Below are 12,150 nucleotides of genomic sequence, written 5' to 3'. Positions count from 1 at the left end.
ATATATATATATCTGCTTTAGGGTTGAGAAAAAGTGAGATTTTTATTTTCCCTGAAAATTCCTTGAAAATTCCATAACAATCAGGAGATTCTAGTTTTTTAAATAGTTTCATAAGCTCATTTTAACTATTGTTGGCCTTTTACTAGGCCAAAAAAGGCTCCTTATTAGCCTCATTATTGAATTTTTTTTCTACAGAAAGCAAAAATTGCAAAAAAAGTAAAGCACCAAGTATACAAATAACAAATAAATAAACAAAAAAACACACAAAATAAACCAAATTCAGCCTAGATTGATTTTGCAGGCATCTCAGTGTATGAAATTGAGAATCTTTGCTTTAGCAACATTCTGGCAAAGGCATGATTGGTAATTTTGTGGTGAAATAATTTTAACTGAAATTACTTCGCTCATCTTCAATCTGCAGATATCTGTTAAAGCAAATTAAACAATTTTGGAAACAATTCCAGTGCACCCAGCCTCGCTAACCTCTGTTCACTGACCTCTAGAATTTCCCTGTTAACGTGCTACTGGCCCCAGACACCCTGCGGCCCTTTGCATCTGTAATAGCGTTGCCATTTTTCTTCAGGACTTCCTATTTATACAGTACCAGCTCTGCCCGCATGTGACGAAAGAGAAAACATTCTGCAAGGACTGCCATGCACAGCAAGAAGAGAACTCCCTAAGTGCCGATGCATACATCAGCCTGGCAGATCTCCTTCCTCCAACACCCTTTATAGATGCTGGAATGTTGTCCGAACTGTGTGTATACACCAGGACGGCACCCCCCCCCCTGCAATCTTTTAGTGAAAAAGGGGAACAAAAATAATTATTTGATTGCAGGAGAGTTCTCACTGCATGGTCTCAAGTAACAATTTTAAAGGCACGTGCTTGCGTGACTTCAGTTTTGCTGAAAGCAGTTTAGTTAGGATTTTTTTTCTTCCTGGCTAACTTAAAAGTGTGTTGAATAATGATTGTTGCTAGTTTCCAAATTGTCAGAGTGTCTGCCCTTGCTGTTTTATTTTTGGCTCTTAGTTCTGGGGTAATTCTTATAGTCATATATTTTTGTGTGTATATATTTATCTGTTTGTTGTGTGTATATATTTATCTAATTGTTTGATTAATGTATTTTTCTGATTTTTGTGTACGTAGAGTCTTAGAGATATGGATTTTTAACGAATAAATAATTTATACTTTTTTCACCATTTAAATTGGTATATAGTTTTTCTAAAGAATGGTGGGATCCCCTCTTCCTGGGGAAAACTTCTTTTTCTAAATAACGGTAATTCTTAGTACTTACAGTACTTAAACAGCCTATAGAGTTAGAGTTGCTCACCACGCCACCAGTTAGCTTTCAGGGAAAATGCCAATCAAGCAAGCTAGAAAACCTGTAATGATCACTGTAGTTTTCCACTTTATGAGCGGCACTAGCATTTCCTGCCTGGGCTCTCCCCCATCTGCATTGACCTGCAGATGTGGGGAAACAACTGTATGAACTGTCCTTCCTGCAAAGAACAACAGTTCAAATGTGACCCAGGGAGTCATTATTTTCTTTTTTATACACTCAATCAGATCTGCATCTTTTCTTAACATTCAATTATGTGCATTTGTTGATGTACACCTCTTTATATACTTTTTATGCTACTATGCCAAACCTGCTTCTCTCTGTGATCACTCTTCCCCTCTTTTCACCGATGCCATCTACCCTCTGCTTTCATTCTCCTCTACTCTCCTTCTGATAATTTTCCTCACATTCAAACCATGCCTACTCTCTGGTCATTTTCCTCCTGTACCATCTATGCCTACTCTCCTTCCCTCTGTGAACATACCCACTCTCCTCTTTGTTCATTATGCTCCATCTCCATCCGTACCTAGTCTCCACTGTATTTATTATCCTCTCCTCCACCTCCTTCCATACCAACTCCACCCTGTGATCATTATCCCCAATTTCCATCCATACCCACTCTCCTCTGTGTTTATTACACATCCATACCCACTCTGCCCTGTGATCATTATCCTCCATTTCCATCCATACCCATTCTCCTCTGTGTTTATTATCCTCCACATCCATTCATACCCACTCTTGCCTGTGATCATTATTCTCCTTCTGTCTGTGGTCATTCTTCTTAACTTCCATCCATGCATGCTTTGCTTTCCTTTGTGATCATTCTTCTCCCTGTTCACCTATATGCATTCTCTTCTGTGAACATTCTCCTCCACTTCTATCCTTGCCCACTCTGCTTCTCTTCGTAGGTGTTATACTCCAGTTTCATCCTTCTCAATCTGGCCATTTTCTTCCACTTTCATTCATGCCTACTCTTCTTCACTGTGTAATTGTTCTCTTCCCTTCCATTCATTCTCACTTTCCTTCCCACTGTGATCATTATTCTCCATTATCATGCCGTTTTCCTTACCATGGTGATCATTCTTCTCCACTTCTATCTTGGACATACAGTAACCATTACATGGCAAATAAGTACACAGAACAAACTTATTTCTTACACCAAGCATTCCACAATAACAAAATGAGTGCTTGCATCAGAAAATGCACAAACTCTCATACTTACTCTGTTCATGAATGGGTGAACATTTCCTACTATTTCCTACAATAACAACCATAGATGAAGGAGCATGAACAAATGTGAAACTCATATCAAATTACTTTAAGATGCATTCTGCAATAATAAATAAAAATATGCACTCTGGATATATGCTCTACTTTCCCTTTAACTTGCCACAGAGAGCAGTATATGAAAAAAATGTATTTATGATTAAATACGTCAGCACCTCCAACTGCTCTAAAACATATTGCTATACCATGCTGCTGTTGTGTTAGGATAGCATTGTACATTGTAGATGAATTGCATTTGATATGGAGGTCTGAGAGTCAGGGTGCTTTATAATAATTTTGCTATGGGACTTTATAATTTACATTTATGTCCCCAAGACCAACCAATGTATGCTGACCATGCATTTAAATTTGTATAGCTGATCATGAACTGGTTGATGCCTGCTGCTTTCTGCAGAGATGCCATATGGCAACAATGCTGGTTCATTAAAGTAGTAATGGGCTCTATGTTAGCTGGAGATAAACTGCTCCCCTTAGGCACACAGCCTTTCACACAGAGTAAGAAAGAGAAGTGATCAGCACCTAATGGTCTACAACAGAAACAATTGCAGGTGATTATGTTGAGATATTTTTTTTAAAATGCAAGTTTTTCCCTTTCCTAGATGGGTTGCCGCCTTTGATGTGAAGTTTAGCCTTTTTGCTTCCCTAGGGCTCCTTTACTCTGATTTATTGAGCTGTTACAAGTCAGACACTGAAATTATGCTCCTCTTCAAAGAGTTGGGAAAAGCACTATAATAGACAATTGTCCGAGCACTAACTATACCTGTTCATAAAATTGCATTCTACATAATTGGATTGTGTTTATAAAGTAAATTCAGATTAGGATTAGTACCCATGAGTTTGTAGGCTAAAAAGAAACACAATTTGAGAGGATATGCAATTAGAAGTTTGGAAGTTAAATGTAGTTTTGTTTGAACACATGGAAGGAATTAAAAGAGGATCCTGTAAATGCAATGCCATTATTTACAAGACACATTGGGGTAGATAGATAGATAGATAGATAGATAGATAGATAGATAGAGTGTGCATATGTATCTAAAACAAAGTTAGCCATTCATTTGGTCTTTTTTTTAAAGTGAAGGAATGTGATCTTTAGTGATAATTAACTATTATCATCCTGACATTATTATTGCTACTCCATGTGTTGTGTGAAGCATACAGTGACTCTGCAATAAGATTATAAAAGACTGACTGACTGACTGAGTGCACGGATCTTCTCCTGATCACATCAGTACAGAGCGGATGTCACCGCTTTGACATCTGTGTCCATACAGAGATGGAGGAAAAAAACTGCAATTACAGGACCCTATGTCAGTCTATTGGGAATTGGATGTAAATGGACATGTGCCTGTTTCCATCAGATTACCCCCGATCCAGCACGGTTCAGTCTGGCGAAACAGATCTCTGATCTCCTCCTTTTTCCGGGAAACTGGCCAGAGTCCGGGGCAACCGGGTGTAAATCGACACCCGTCCATTTACACATGAGTGCCCATAGACATACATTGGGCATCCAATCGGGTCCATCTGAAAAACTGAGAGATGGACCCGATTAGACAGCCCACGTGAAAGGGGCCTAAATCTGCCAAGTTCAGATGTATTTAGAGAAAAGGTGGTTACATTTGACTGGTGGATAATAGTGCAATTTAGGAATGCTGGCAATTCTATAGGCTATACTTTCTACATAAAAAATTGCATTTATTATATTGGTACCAAAGTTTAATCAAGCTGTAGCTTTTCAAGCTGGCCATTGTCCGCAGTGTAATTCACCCTGGTTGTGGAGCCATCATCAAGACTTTCCACCGTACATACCCAAATTCAGAATTTCAGGACAGTAACTAACCTATTAACAATCAGATAACTCAACACTGAGGCCTTCCCACTTCCCAATATTGGCTTGTGATATGTTAGCATGGTTGGCATTAGGCTGCCCACCCCCTTTGTCCAGCCTTTAAACACAACTTAATTTGTGTGATAAAAGAGTGTCTTTTTCACTAATTTTAGCTAGCTAATGTATTTGTGACTTGCCGTTTTATATGAATTAATATCACAAATTCCTTGCTATGTTTTTTCAGCTGTTCTGTTGCTAGCAATTCATATAAAAGCATTTGGAGTGATGCTGGTACCTGATAGCACTGGTGATTATGATCCTTCCACAGTCATGCAGAGGGAGTTATGGGGAGATTCTGGGCTGTCCACTGGGGGTCTGGGATCATAACAAAGTTAAGAACTCCTGCTTCAACAAATTATATCACTACAGTCTAAATATAACTTTATTTGCAGGTGTGCTATATTGTCCAGCTATAGAAACCACCACTGCCATCTAAATATACAAATTTCCAGTATTAATGTATTTTTAATATTACATGACAATCTGTAGTGTTGTACATAAAGATGAAATGATCGCTGAGTGTTTAGTTGATTATGAATTTGTTTTGCTCTTCTATAGATTCTATCACAGAGGTGTGAACTGCATTGCCTTCTGTGCCGTGTTGTTGCTCCGTCTGGCAGTACAAGTATGAAGGTGATCAGCCAGGATAGATTAAACAGGAAGACCTGTAATTTGTTGTAAGAGGAGAAAATACGTGTGCTGCTGTGTAATTTGGCAGATCAGTATGTCAGAGTACTTACTACAGGCATTTGCATGTTTTCTATGATCTTTCTTGACAAAGCTATCAAACTAAGGCTCGTCTACCTGCAGGCAGGTCATAAAATGAAGACACAAGGTACCTGTTAGAGTACTTATGAGGTGTCATAAAAAATGAGGGCAAGCATTACTTAAAAAGTAGGCTGCCCTTTAAGGGAGTGGCTTTGAGAGGGAGTCTATAGTTTGGACATAAACTTAAATCTTTAAAAGTCGAGCCGTAAGAGACGTTTAACTAAAACCAATCACTTAGCTGTGGCTGAAGAGTGACTGCAGCTGCAATGAGTCTCATTGAATCAGACTACTCTGACTATGAGCAAGAGGTGGAAGATGGAGAAGACGAGAGATCGGTCCACTCTGTTGAGACATTGCAGAGGACAACCAGTGAGAGTGAAGTGGATGAGGCCAAACCCAAGAAAAGGACCAGGCCAGTGAGGTCAAAGGCCAGAAGAATAGCGGCCAATGTCAGGGAACGGAAAAGGATCCTGGACTACAACCAGGCATTTAATGCTTTGCGCCAGGCACTTAAACACGACCTGAGCGGCAAGAGGTTGTCCAAAATAGCGACTCTGAAGAGAGCCATTAACAGGATATCTTCACTGTCCATGTTCTTACACTCCAGCCCTCCGCAGAAGAGGAGCTGTAGCCACACTGAGTGCCACCTTCAATATAGTGGGCAAAGACAGTCAGAGATCAAAGACAGCAGCCCACAGGCCTACATGGTGCCACCACAGACGCATCAAACCGTCTCTGCAAATCCAAACTATGGGGAGATCGCACAGCCTCAGCAATGTCCATCTCCTTACTACACCAGACTATCACCTGAGGCCCCATATTTGCAGGGCTCTTATGGAAGCTCAACAGAGGACAATTCAATGCCAGGCTTCCCATACTATACACATGGGAGCTACAGTATTGGTGTCAGGGGCAGCTACTTTCAGAACCACATGGACACTTTAACAGAACCAGCTCCTGGATCATTTACTTGCCAGCTTGGATGCTTTCAGGGATCAGCATACCAACATTCTCTCTCCATGCACTGACAAAATACTGGTAACTTCATAAAACGTTCTGTGTTCATTTGGACAGCTTCAGAGATCCACAAATGCAAAGACAAGATCTGATCCAAAGAATAATCTGCCAATGCAATTAAAGACCTGCAAGTGATTATAATGTAAAATATTCTGTGAACTTCCTAAACTCAGGGGTAAGACAATTGTAGACTGCGATTATATTGTAGCGAAATTTCAATCAGAAGACGATGTACTCTGATTTCTGCTGCTGATATATCAAGAACTGAAATCCACTTTCATTCTGAACATAAAAAATGGATCACCATTTGGAAACTCAGATATTTAATGATGCTTGTAAAGAATCAATAGCTTTTACAACTTACTGAAGAAAAAAAATAACTTTTTATTTTATTCTTTTTTATTTTATAATGAAGTGACATTTCTCAGCTGAACTATTAATTTGCCTGAGCTTTACCACTATAGATATAACTTTCACAATGTTCATTCAGTTAAATAATTACATGCAGTAACCCATAGCAACAATATATGTAGTCATATTCGTTAAAAGCTGCTGTACAGTTGCTAAGGGTTATTGCACCGTTATTATAGTAATAGTGTATTTGTGATATGCTATAAGTGTAAAATGGGGGTGTTGCCTATAACCAGAAACCAGATGATTGTTTCATTTTGTAACCAGTCAGCATAAAACAATTACATTTGTGTCTCTGGCTGCTATTGGCAGCACCACCACTTTCCACATCCTCTACTTTAAAAAGTAACATGAGAGTAATGTTGTATGATTAGGATTCCATATAGTGTATGGTTTGTCATTGCTGACCTCTGACAATGCTAGCTACCTGACTCTTGTCCTGATCTCTTTTCTTTAGTACACTGACCAGCAAAAACCAAGCAGGTCATTAGTTCTGAATTCACTGGCTGCATAGTTGCACCAGGTCATTTGTTAAGAAAATATAGAAAAAATTGGGGTCATCACAAATGCCAGGCAATTAGCATTGCTAGAAGGTCACCAGTGGCTGCCTCCATATTCCTGTTAGCACAGGTTTTCTTTAAATAATCATTTTCAGTGCACATATCAGTTTACTTCAGGGGTAGGCAACTGCAACCAGGCACTCCAGCTGTGGGGAAACTACAAGTCCCATGAGGCATTGCAAGACTAACAGCCACAGGCATGACTCCTAGAGGATTTGATGAGATTTGTAGTTTCGTCACAGCTGGAGTGCCAAGGTTGTGTACCCCTGGTCTAATATGTTTAAAACAAGATGACTTATTTTTGATGATTATTTTTGCCAGGAGTATTATTTTACAGCTTCAAAATAAAATATATATTTTGGAGGATTGAACGGTGTGTAATATTCCCAGTCCTGTACTGGGACGTGAAGTTCTTTATGTCTGTACTGAGCACATCAGTACCTGCAATATCTGTGGATGTTATGGTTGTAATTAAATTGTAAGGTCACAGTAACGTCCTATCACTTTTCCTGATACATTCGTTATGTGAGCTGCTTGCCTGTCCTTTATTTTATCAGTATTAAATCCCTTTTTTTAACAAGAGAAAGTGAACCATTATGTCAGGATTGTCAGCCCGAGGCTACTATTGTATTCCACTAGTATCCATGAGCACAGCATGTTTGGGGTTGTAGTTCAATGCTATCTATCAAAGCAGGGATAAGTATGTGACCCAAGGCAACCATCCCATTCAATCAATTTCCCTGGTTGCAGTAGGAACATGCCAGCTATAAAATGATTGGTTTCTGTTGGCAGAACCTCCGATTTCTTTTTATGGGTTTCTGTAAAAATGTCCTTATAATAGAGATTTCTTTGAATGTATTCATAGTCAAATGTGATGTCACTACTATACAGATACAGTCTTGAATATAGCTCTCACAATGCATTTTAGGAGTCCTCAACCCTTTTATTTTTTGGACATAGATGTACCATGTATGTATTCAGGAAAATAAACAAAGTTAGATTATTTTGTTATTTGAAAATAAAGATATTTTATTCTTGATACTTGGTTGTTTTTTTTAATTTTTTTTAAATATTAGCTACATATGCAGTGTTAGGGCCCGCTCAAGCGATCCAGTGCGTTCTTAGCGCAATCCCGTGGCATGAACGCACTGGATTGCATAAACAAAGGCTCCCCATGTTCTAGGGGTCACATGGACAGTGGTGGTGCCATTCATTTCAATGGCACCGCAGACACGCCCCCTGCCCGCAGTGCGATCGCCCGCACTGTAACACATGGCACCGCAATGCCCTGTGTTCCAGTGCGATGCGATTACAAAAAATCATGCATGTACAATTTTTTGTGATCATTCTGCACTGGGGAACGCGGGGAGGCTTTGTTTATGCAATCCAGTGCGTTCATCCCACGGGACTGTGCGATGAAAGCCCTGGATCGTGTGAACGGGCCTTTAAGGTGACCATACACTAAACAATCTGAATGTACAATCACTAATAGATCTTCCATCAACTATGAAGTACAAGGGCCGGCCTGCTTCGATACTAAGGCAATGAATTGTTTAGGTTTGCCCTCATATTACTTCGTTTTGGTAAGTTTAAAATAGATTGTACAATCAGATTGTATAGTATTGCCAGGGGCTTTGTTTTAGTAACAGTTTGTGTCAGTAGTTTGTTTCAATGTTAGAGAAAACAGGCTATTTCCATAACTGCTGCTCATTAATCAGGGCAAGCCTAACATTTTTACCACAAAGATTTTCTTGTGCCCCGAAAGATAACCACAGCGAATATGTGTTATACTGACTGTATATATACTGTACGTTGTAGATATTTAATTTATCCATGCATTTTATTTTGCTTAAGTCTTCTTAAGAACTATTGTACTATCTACATTAGTGCTAAGCAAGGTCAGATATGTGTAGTTCTAGGCAGGGTCATAAATTTAGAGCATTCTTAAAGTGAACCTGTCACAAACCTGAGCAGTTCAAACTGATCATATGGTAAAAAATATGGACTTAGAAGCTAAATGCAAATCTTGAGCCCACCCAGCCAATCTCCAATGCCTCCCAACAGGTCAACAATCACAAATAATAAACCAACAGAGGTCTTAGGATGGGTACTAGACAGGCTCATTTTTTAAAGAAAAATATTTGCATATGACTTATCTACTGATTATTTTGTCTTTGGTTGTCTATTTTGTCCACTAAAATCTTGGATTAAAAGTACCAAATTTGTGACAGATTTATTTTAAAGTAACACTAAACTCAGGAGTTAAATCTTGAAAATTCATTCAAGCAGCCTAAGGCCTAGTTAACACCTAGGCGTTTTTGAGCAGTTGGAAAAGTGCTTTTAAATGCCTAACACAAGAAATTCCATGATTTTCAGGTGCCCCTGTTCACACCTGAGCAGCAAAATGCCAGCAGAAAAACACCAAACGCCCAAAAATGTGAGCTTCTTTGGGCGGTTTGCCCCATAGACTTCAATGTAAGCGCCCAAAAACATGCGGCAGAAGCATGTTGCTCATTTTCGTATAACAAAAATGTATCTTATTTGTGTATCACTCAGGTGTAAAACCTAAAATCATCTCTGAATTGGTGCTGACATTGTCCTTCCTTCTGGAGGGTGACTACTTTTGTTCCCCCTTGGTCCCTGTGTGTGTTGTAAAGTAGCCACCGCTCCAAGCTCACTACTGTGATGGACTACAATCTCAATACAAATTGGTAAACTAAACGTGAGATTACAGAAGGAAGGACAATGTCAGCACAGCCAAGTTATACACAAATACGTTACATTTTTGTTAAAAGTTAAGGTACTTGAATGCATTTCTAAGATTTAACTCCTGAGTTTAGTGTCACATTAAGCCTGCAGATATCCTCAACATATACCTCTTCTTATAGGTTGCTGCGCATGGCACCCATTTATTAATCGAAAAAGTATGTCACCAGCACACCTCAGTGAATCTTCATCAAAAACACCTTGGTTGATGTCCATTCAGCATGTCAGATAATAGTTATGCAATATTTCGTAGCTTCGCAGGGTCCCTTCATCAGGAAAAATGACCACTTTGCTGATGAAGGAATCCTAAGGTTCCAAAACGTTGTCTGATAAAGAGACCTTGCAAGGTTCCGAAAGGTTGTTGTCAATTTGCTGATGAAGGGACATGGCGAGGTTCCGAAAGGTTGTAAAACTATTGTCTGACTTGCCTAATGGACGTCAATAAAGGCTTTTGGCATACTTTCCCCTGCTAGGGAGCCACACACATATGTACAGGTGTACAACCCTGAACTCAGGCTGCCTGCCTGAAATTTCATTGTACAGCCACAGGCGTGACCCCTAAGCCTCCTAGAAATGGACATAGTTTAATCTTAGCTTACATACCCATAGTATATCATTATAACTATGCATTACCCATAGTATATCATTATAACTAAGCAAACCTGCTAGTAATCCACACCTCCCATACACACTAAGCATGCTACAGCTGCCACTGCCTGCCCACATTAAGGCACTGCTTATTTCCTCTGGCTGTGGTGGTCAGTAGCGTTGACCTCCATGTGAAGTGTACATGCACATGTCAACCATCCAGTTATTATTCTCTATGGCAGTGCATTGCTCCTGCTCATCCTTTCACAAGTTTTTGCATCTGAAGAGGTGATCAGGGATGACATAAACATTGTCTGGTCACAGGCGGACTGGGGCTTTGGGAATTAGTTTCATCTACATATGAAGTGTGTATGTCAATTTTTCTACGGGGCCCTGTGATTTCTAGTTACGCACCTATCCCTCAGGGTTTTGTCTCTATCTGTGACCACATTGGGGTTTTTTTTCTCATTTCCTGTCCCTGCGACAGCTGTAAATTGGGGTGCCAGGAACATACGGTGTAGACTGCAATAAAAACATTGTCAGAAGTTCTAAATCTGCCCCACTGTACAAAAAAATTGATTTTGCATTCTGTCCCCGATAATGGGAGAGATTTCCCATTACTTGTCCTGGAAAAAAAAGACACCTTTTGAGTCAAAAACTAGGAGAAATTCCCCTCTTCCTGCCACCTGGCCTTCCAGTGACTACCTGTTGCCAAGAAACTTTCCAAATACGGACACAGACATAATATAAATCTGAGAGAGATTGTATGCCCTCAACACTATATGCAAAACTAAAAAAAGTTAGACCCTCTGTCAAGCTTTATTTGCTGAGTCCCGGTTGGGAAGATTCGCTCCTCTATCTGTACTGGTGACCCTTGTCAATGAATAAGAAAGTGAGGGGAAATCCAACATTGCAGAGTGGTCCCCAGAATAAGAGGGGAAGGTAAAATCTTTCATTGGGGACACCTGTTCTGGGGACAACTGTCTAAGAGGGGAATTCACCTCACTGCCCCAGGTGGAGATTACTCCATCCACACAGTTAAGTGTAAATGGAGGAATCTGTTGCACCTTTTCCATCTGACCATAGAAAACCTGCAGATAATTGTAAGGTGTATGGCCAGCTTTACTCCCTGTTGTGTGTCTGAGACGGGAAGTGAAGGGATATTTCCTCGTTTGTACACAGACAAAAAAATAAATAAACTGCTAACCATTCCACATGTCGCTCCAGGTGACATTAAACTCCATAATTACATCTCAGGTGCTGGCTTGGCTCATCACCACTGAATCATTTAGTTATACCAGAAACAGGTGCACTGCACACAGAGATACAAAAGGATGTTTTATTTTGATTAAAATAGCTGTCAGGAACAAATTCCATTCTAAAAGTGTTTCGGTTTTAAGGTGCCCATACACCTTACGATTATCGTATGATAATCGTATGCGATCGACTTTTTGTACGACAATCATAACGTGTGAATAGAATGCCCGACCGATAGTACTGTACAATCGTACGACTTTTGACGGTCAAGC

At 39.8% G+C, this 12,150-nt stretch overlaps 1 protein-coding gene across 1 annotated transcript; it reads left to right on the top strand.

Annotated features, from left to right (window-relative positions):
• The first annotated feature begins 5,545 nt into the window (after positions 1-5,545).
• On the top strand, positions 5,546-6,307 carry BHLHA9 (basic helix-loop-helix family member a9). The gene has a single exon (XM_018561029.1). The coding sequence runs from the start codon at positions 5,546-5,548 to the stop codon at positions 6,305-6,307; it is 762 nt and encodes a 253-aa protein (XP_018416531.1).
• The last annotated feature ends 5,843 nt before the right edge of the window (positions 6,308-12,150 follow it).

The sequence above is a fragment of the Nanorana parkeri genome, unplaced genomic scaffold (genome assembly GCF_000935625.1).
Source record: "Nanorana parkeri isolate BGI_ZX_2015 unplaced genomic scaffold, ASM93562v1 scaffold494, whole genome shotgun sequence".
NCBI lineage: Eukaryota > Metazoa > Chordata > Amphibia > Anura > Dicroglossidae > Nanorana > Nanorana parkeri.
This window is presented reverse-complemented; position numbering and strand designations above follow the sequence as displayed.

What these genes read in the sequence shown, in the direction of transcription:
- BHLHA9 (XM_018561029.1), top strand. Translation starts at nt 5,546, where the DNA reads ATGAGTCTCATTGAATCAGACTACTCTGACTATGAGCAAGAGGTGGAA.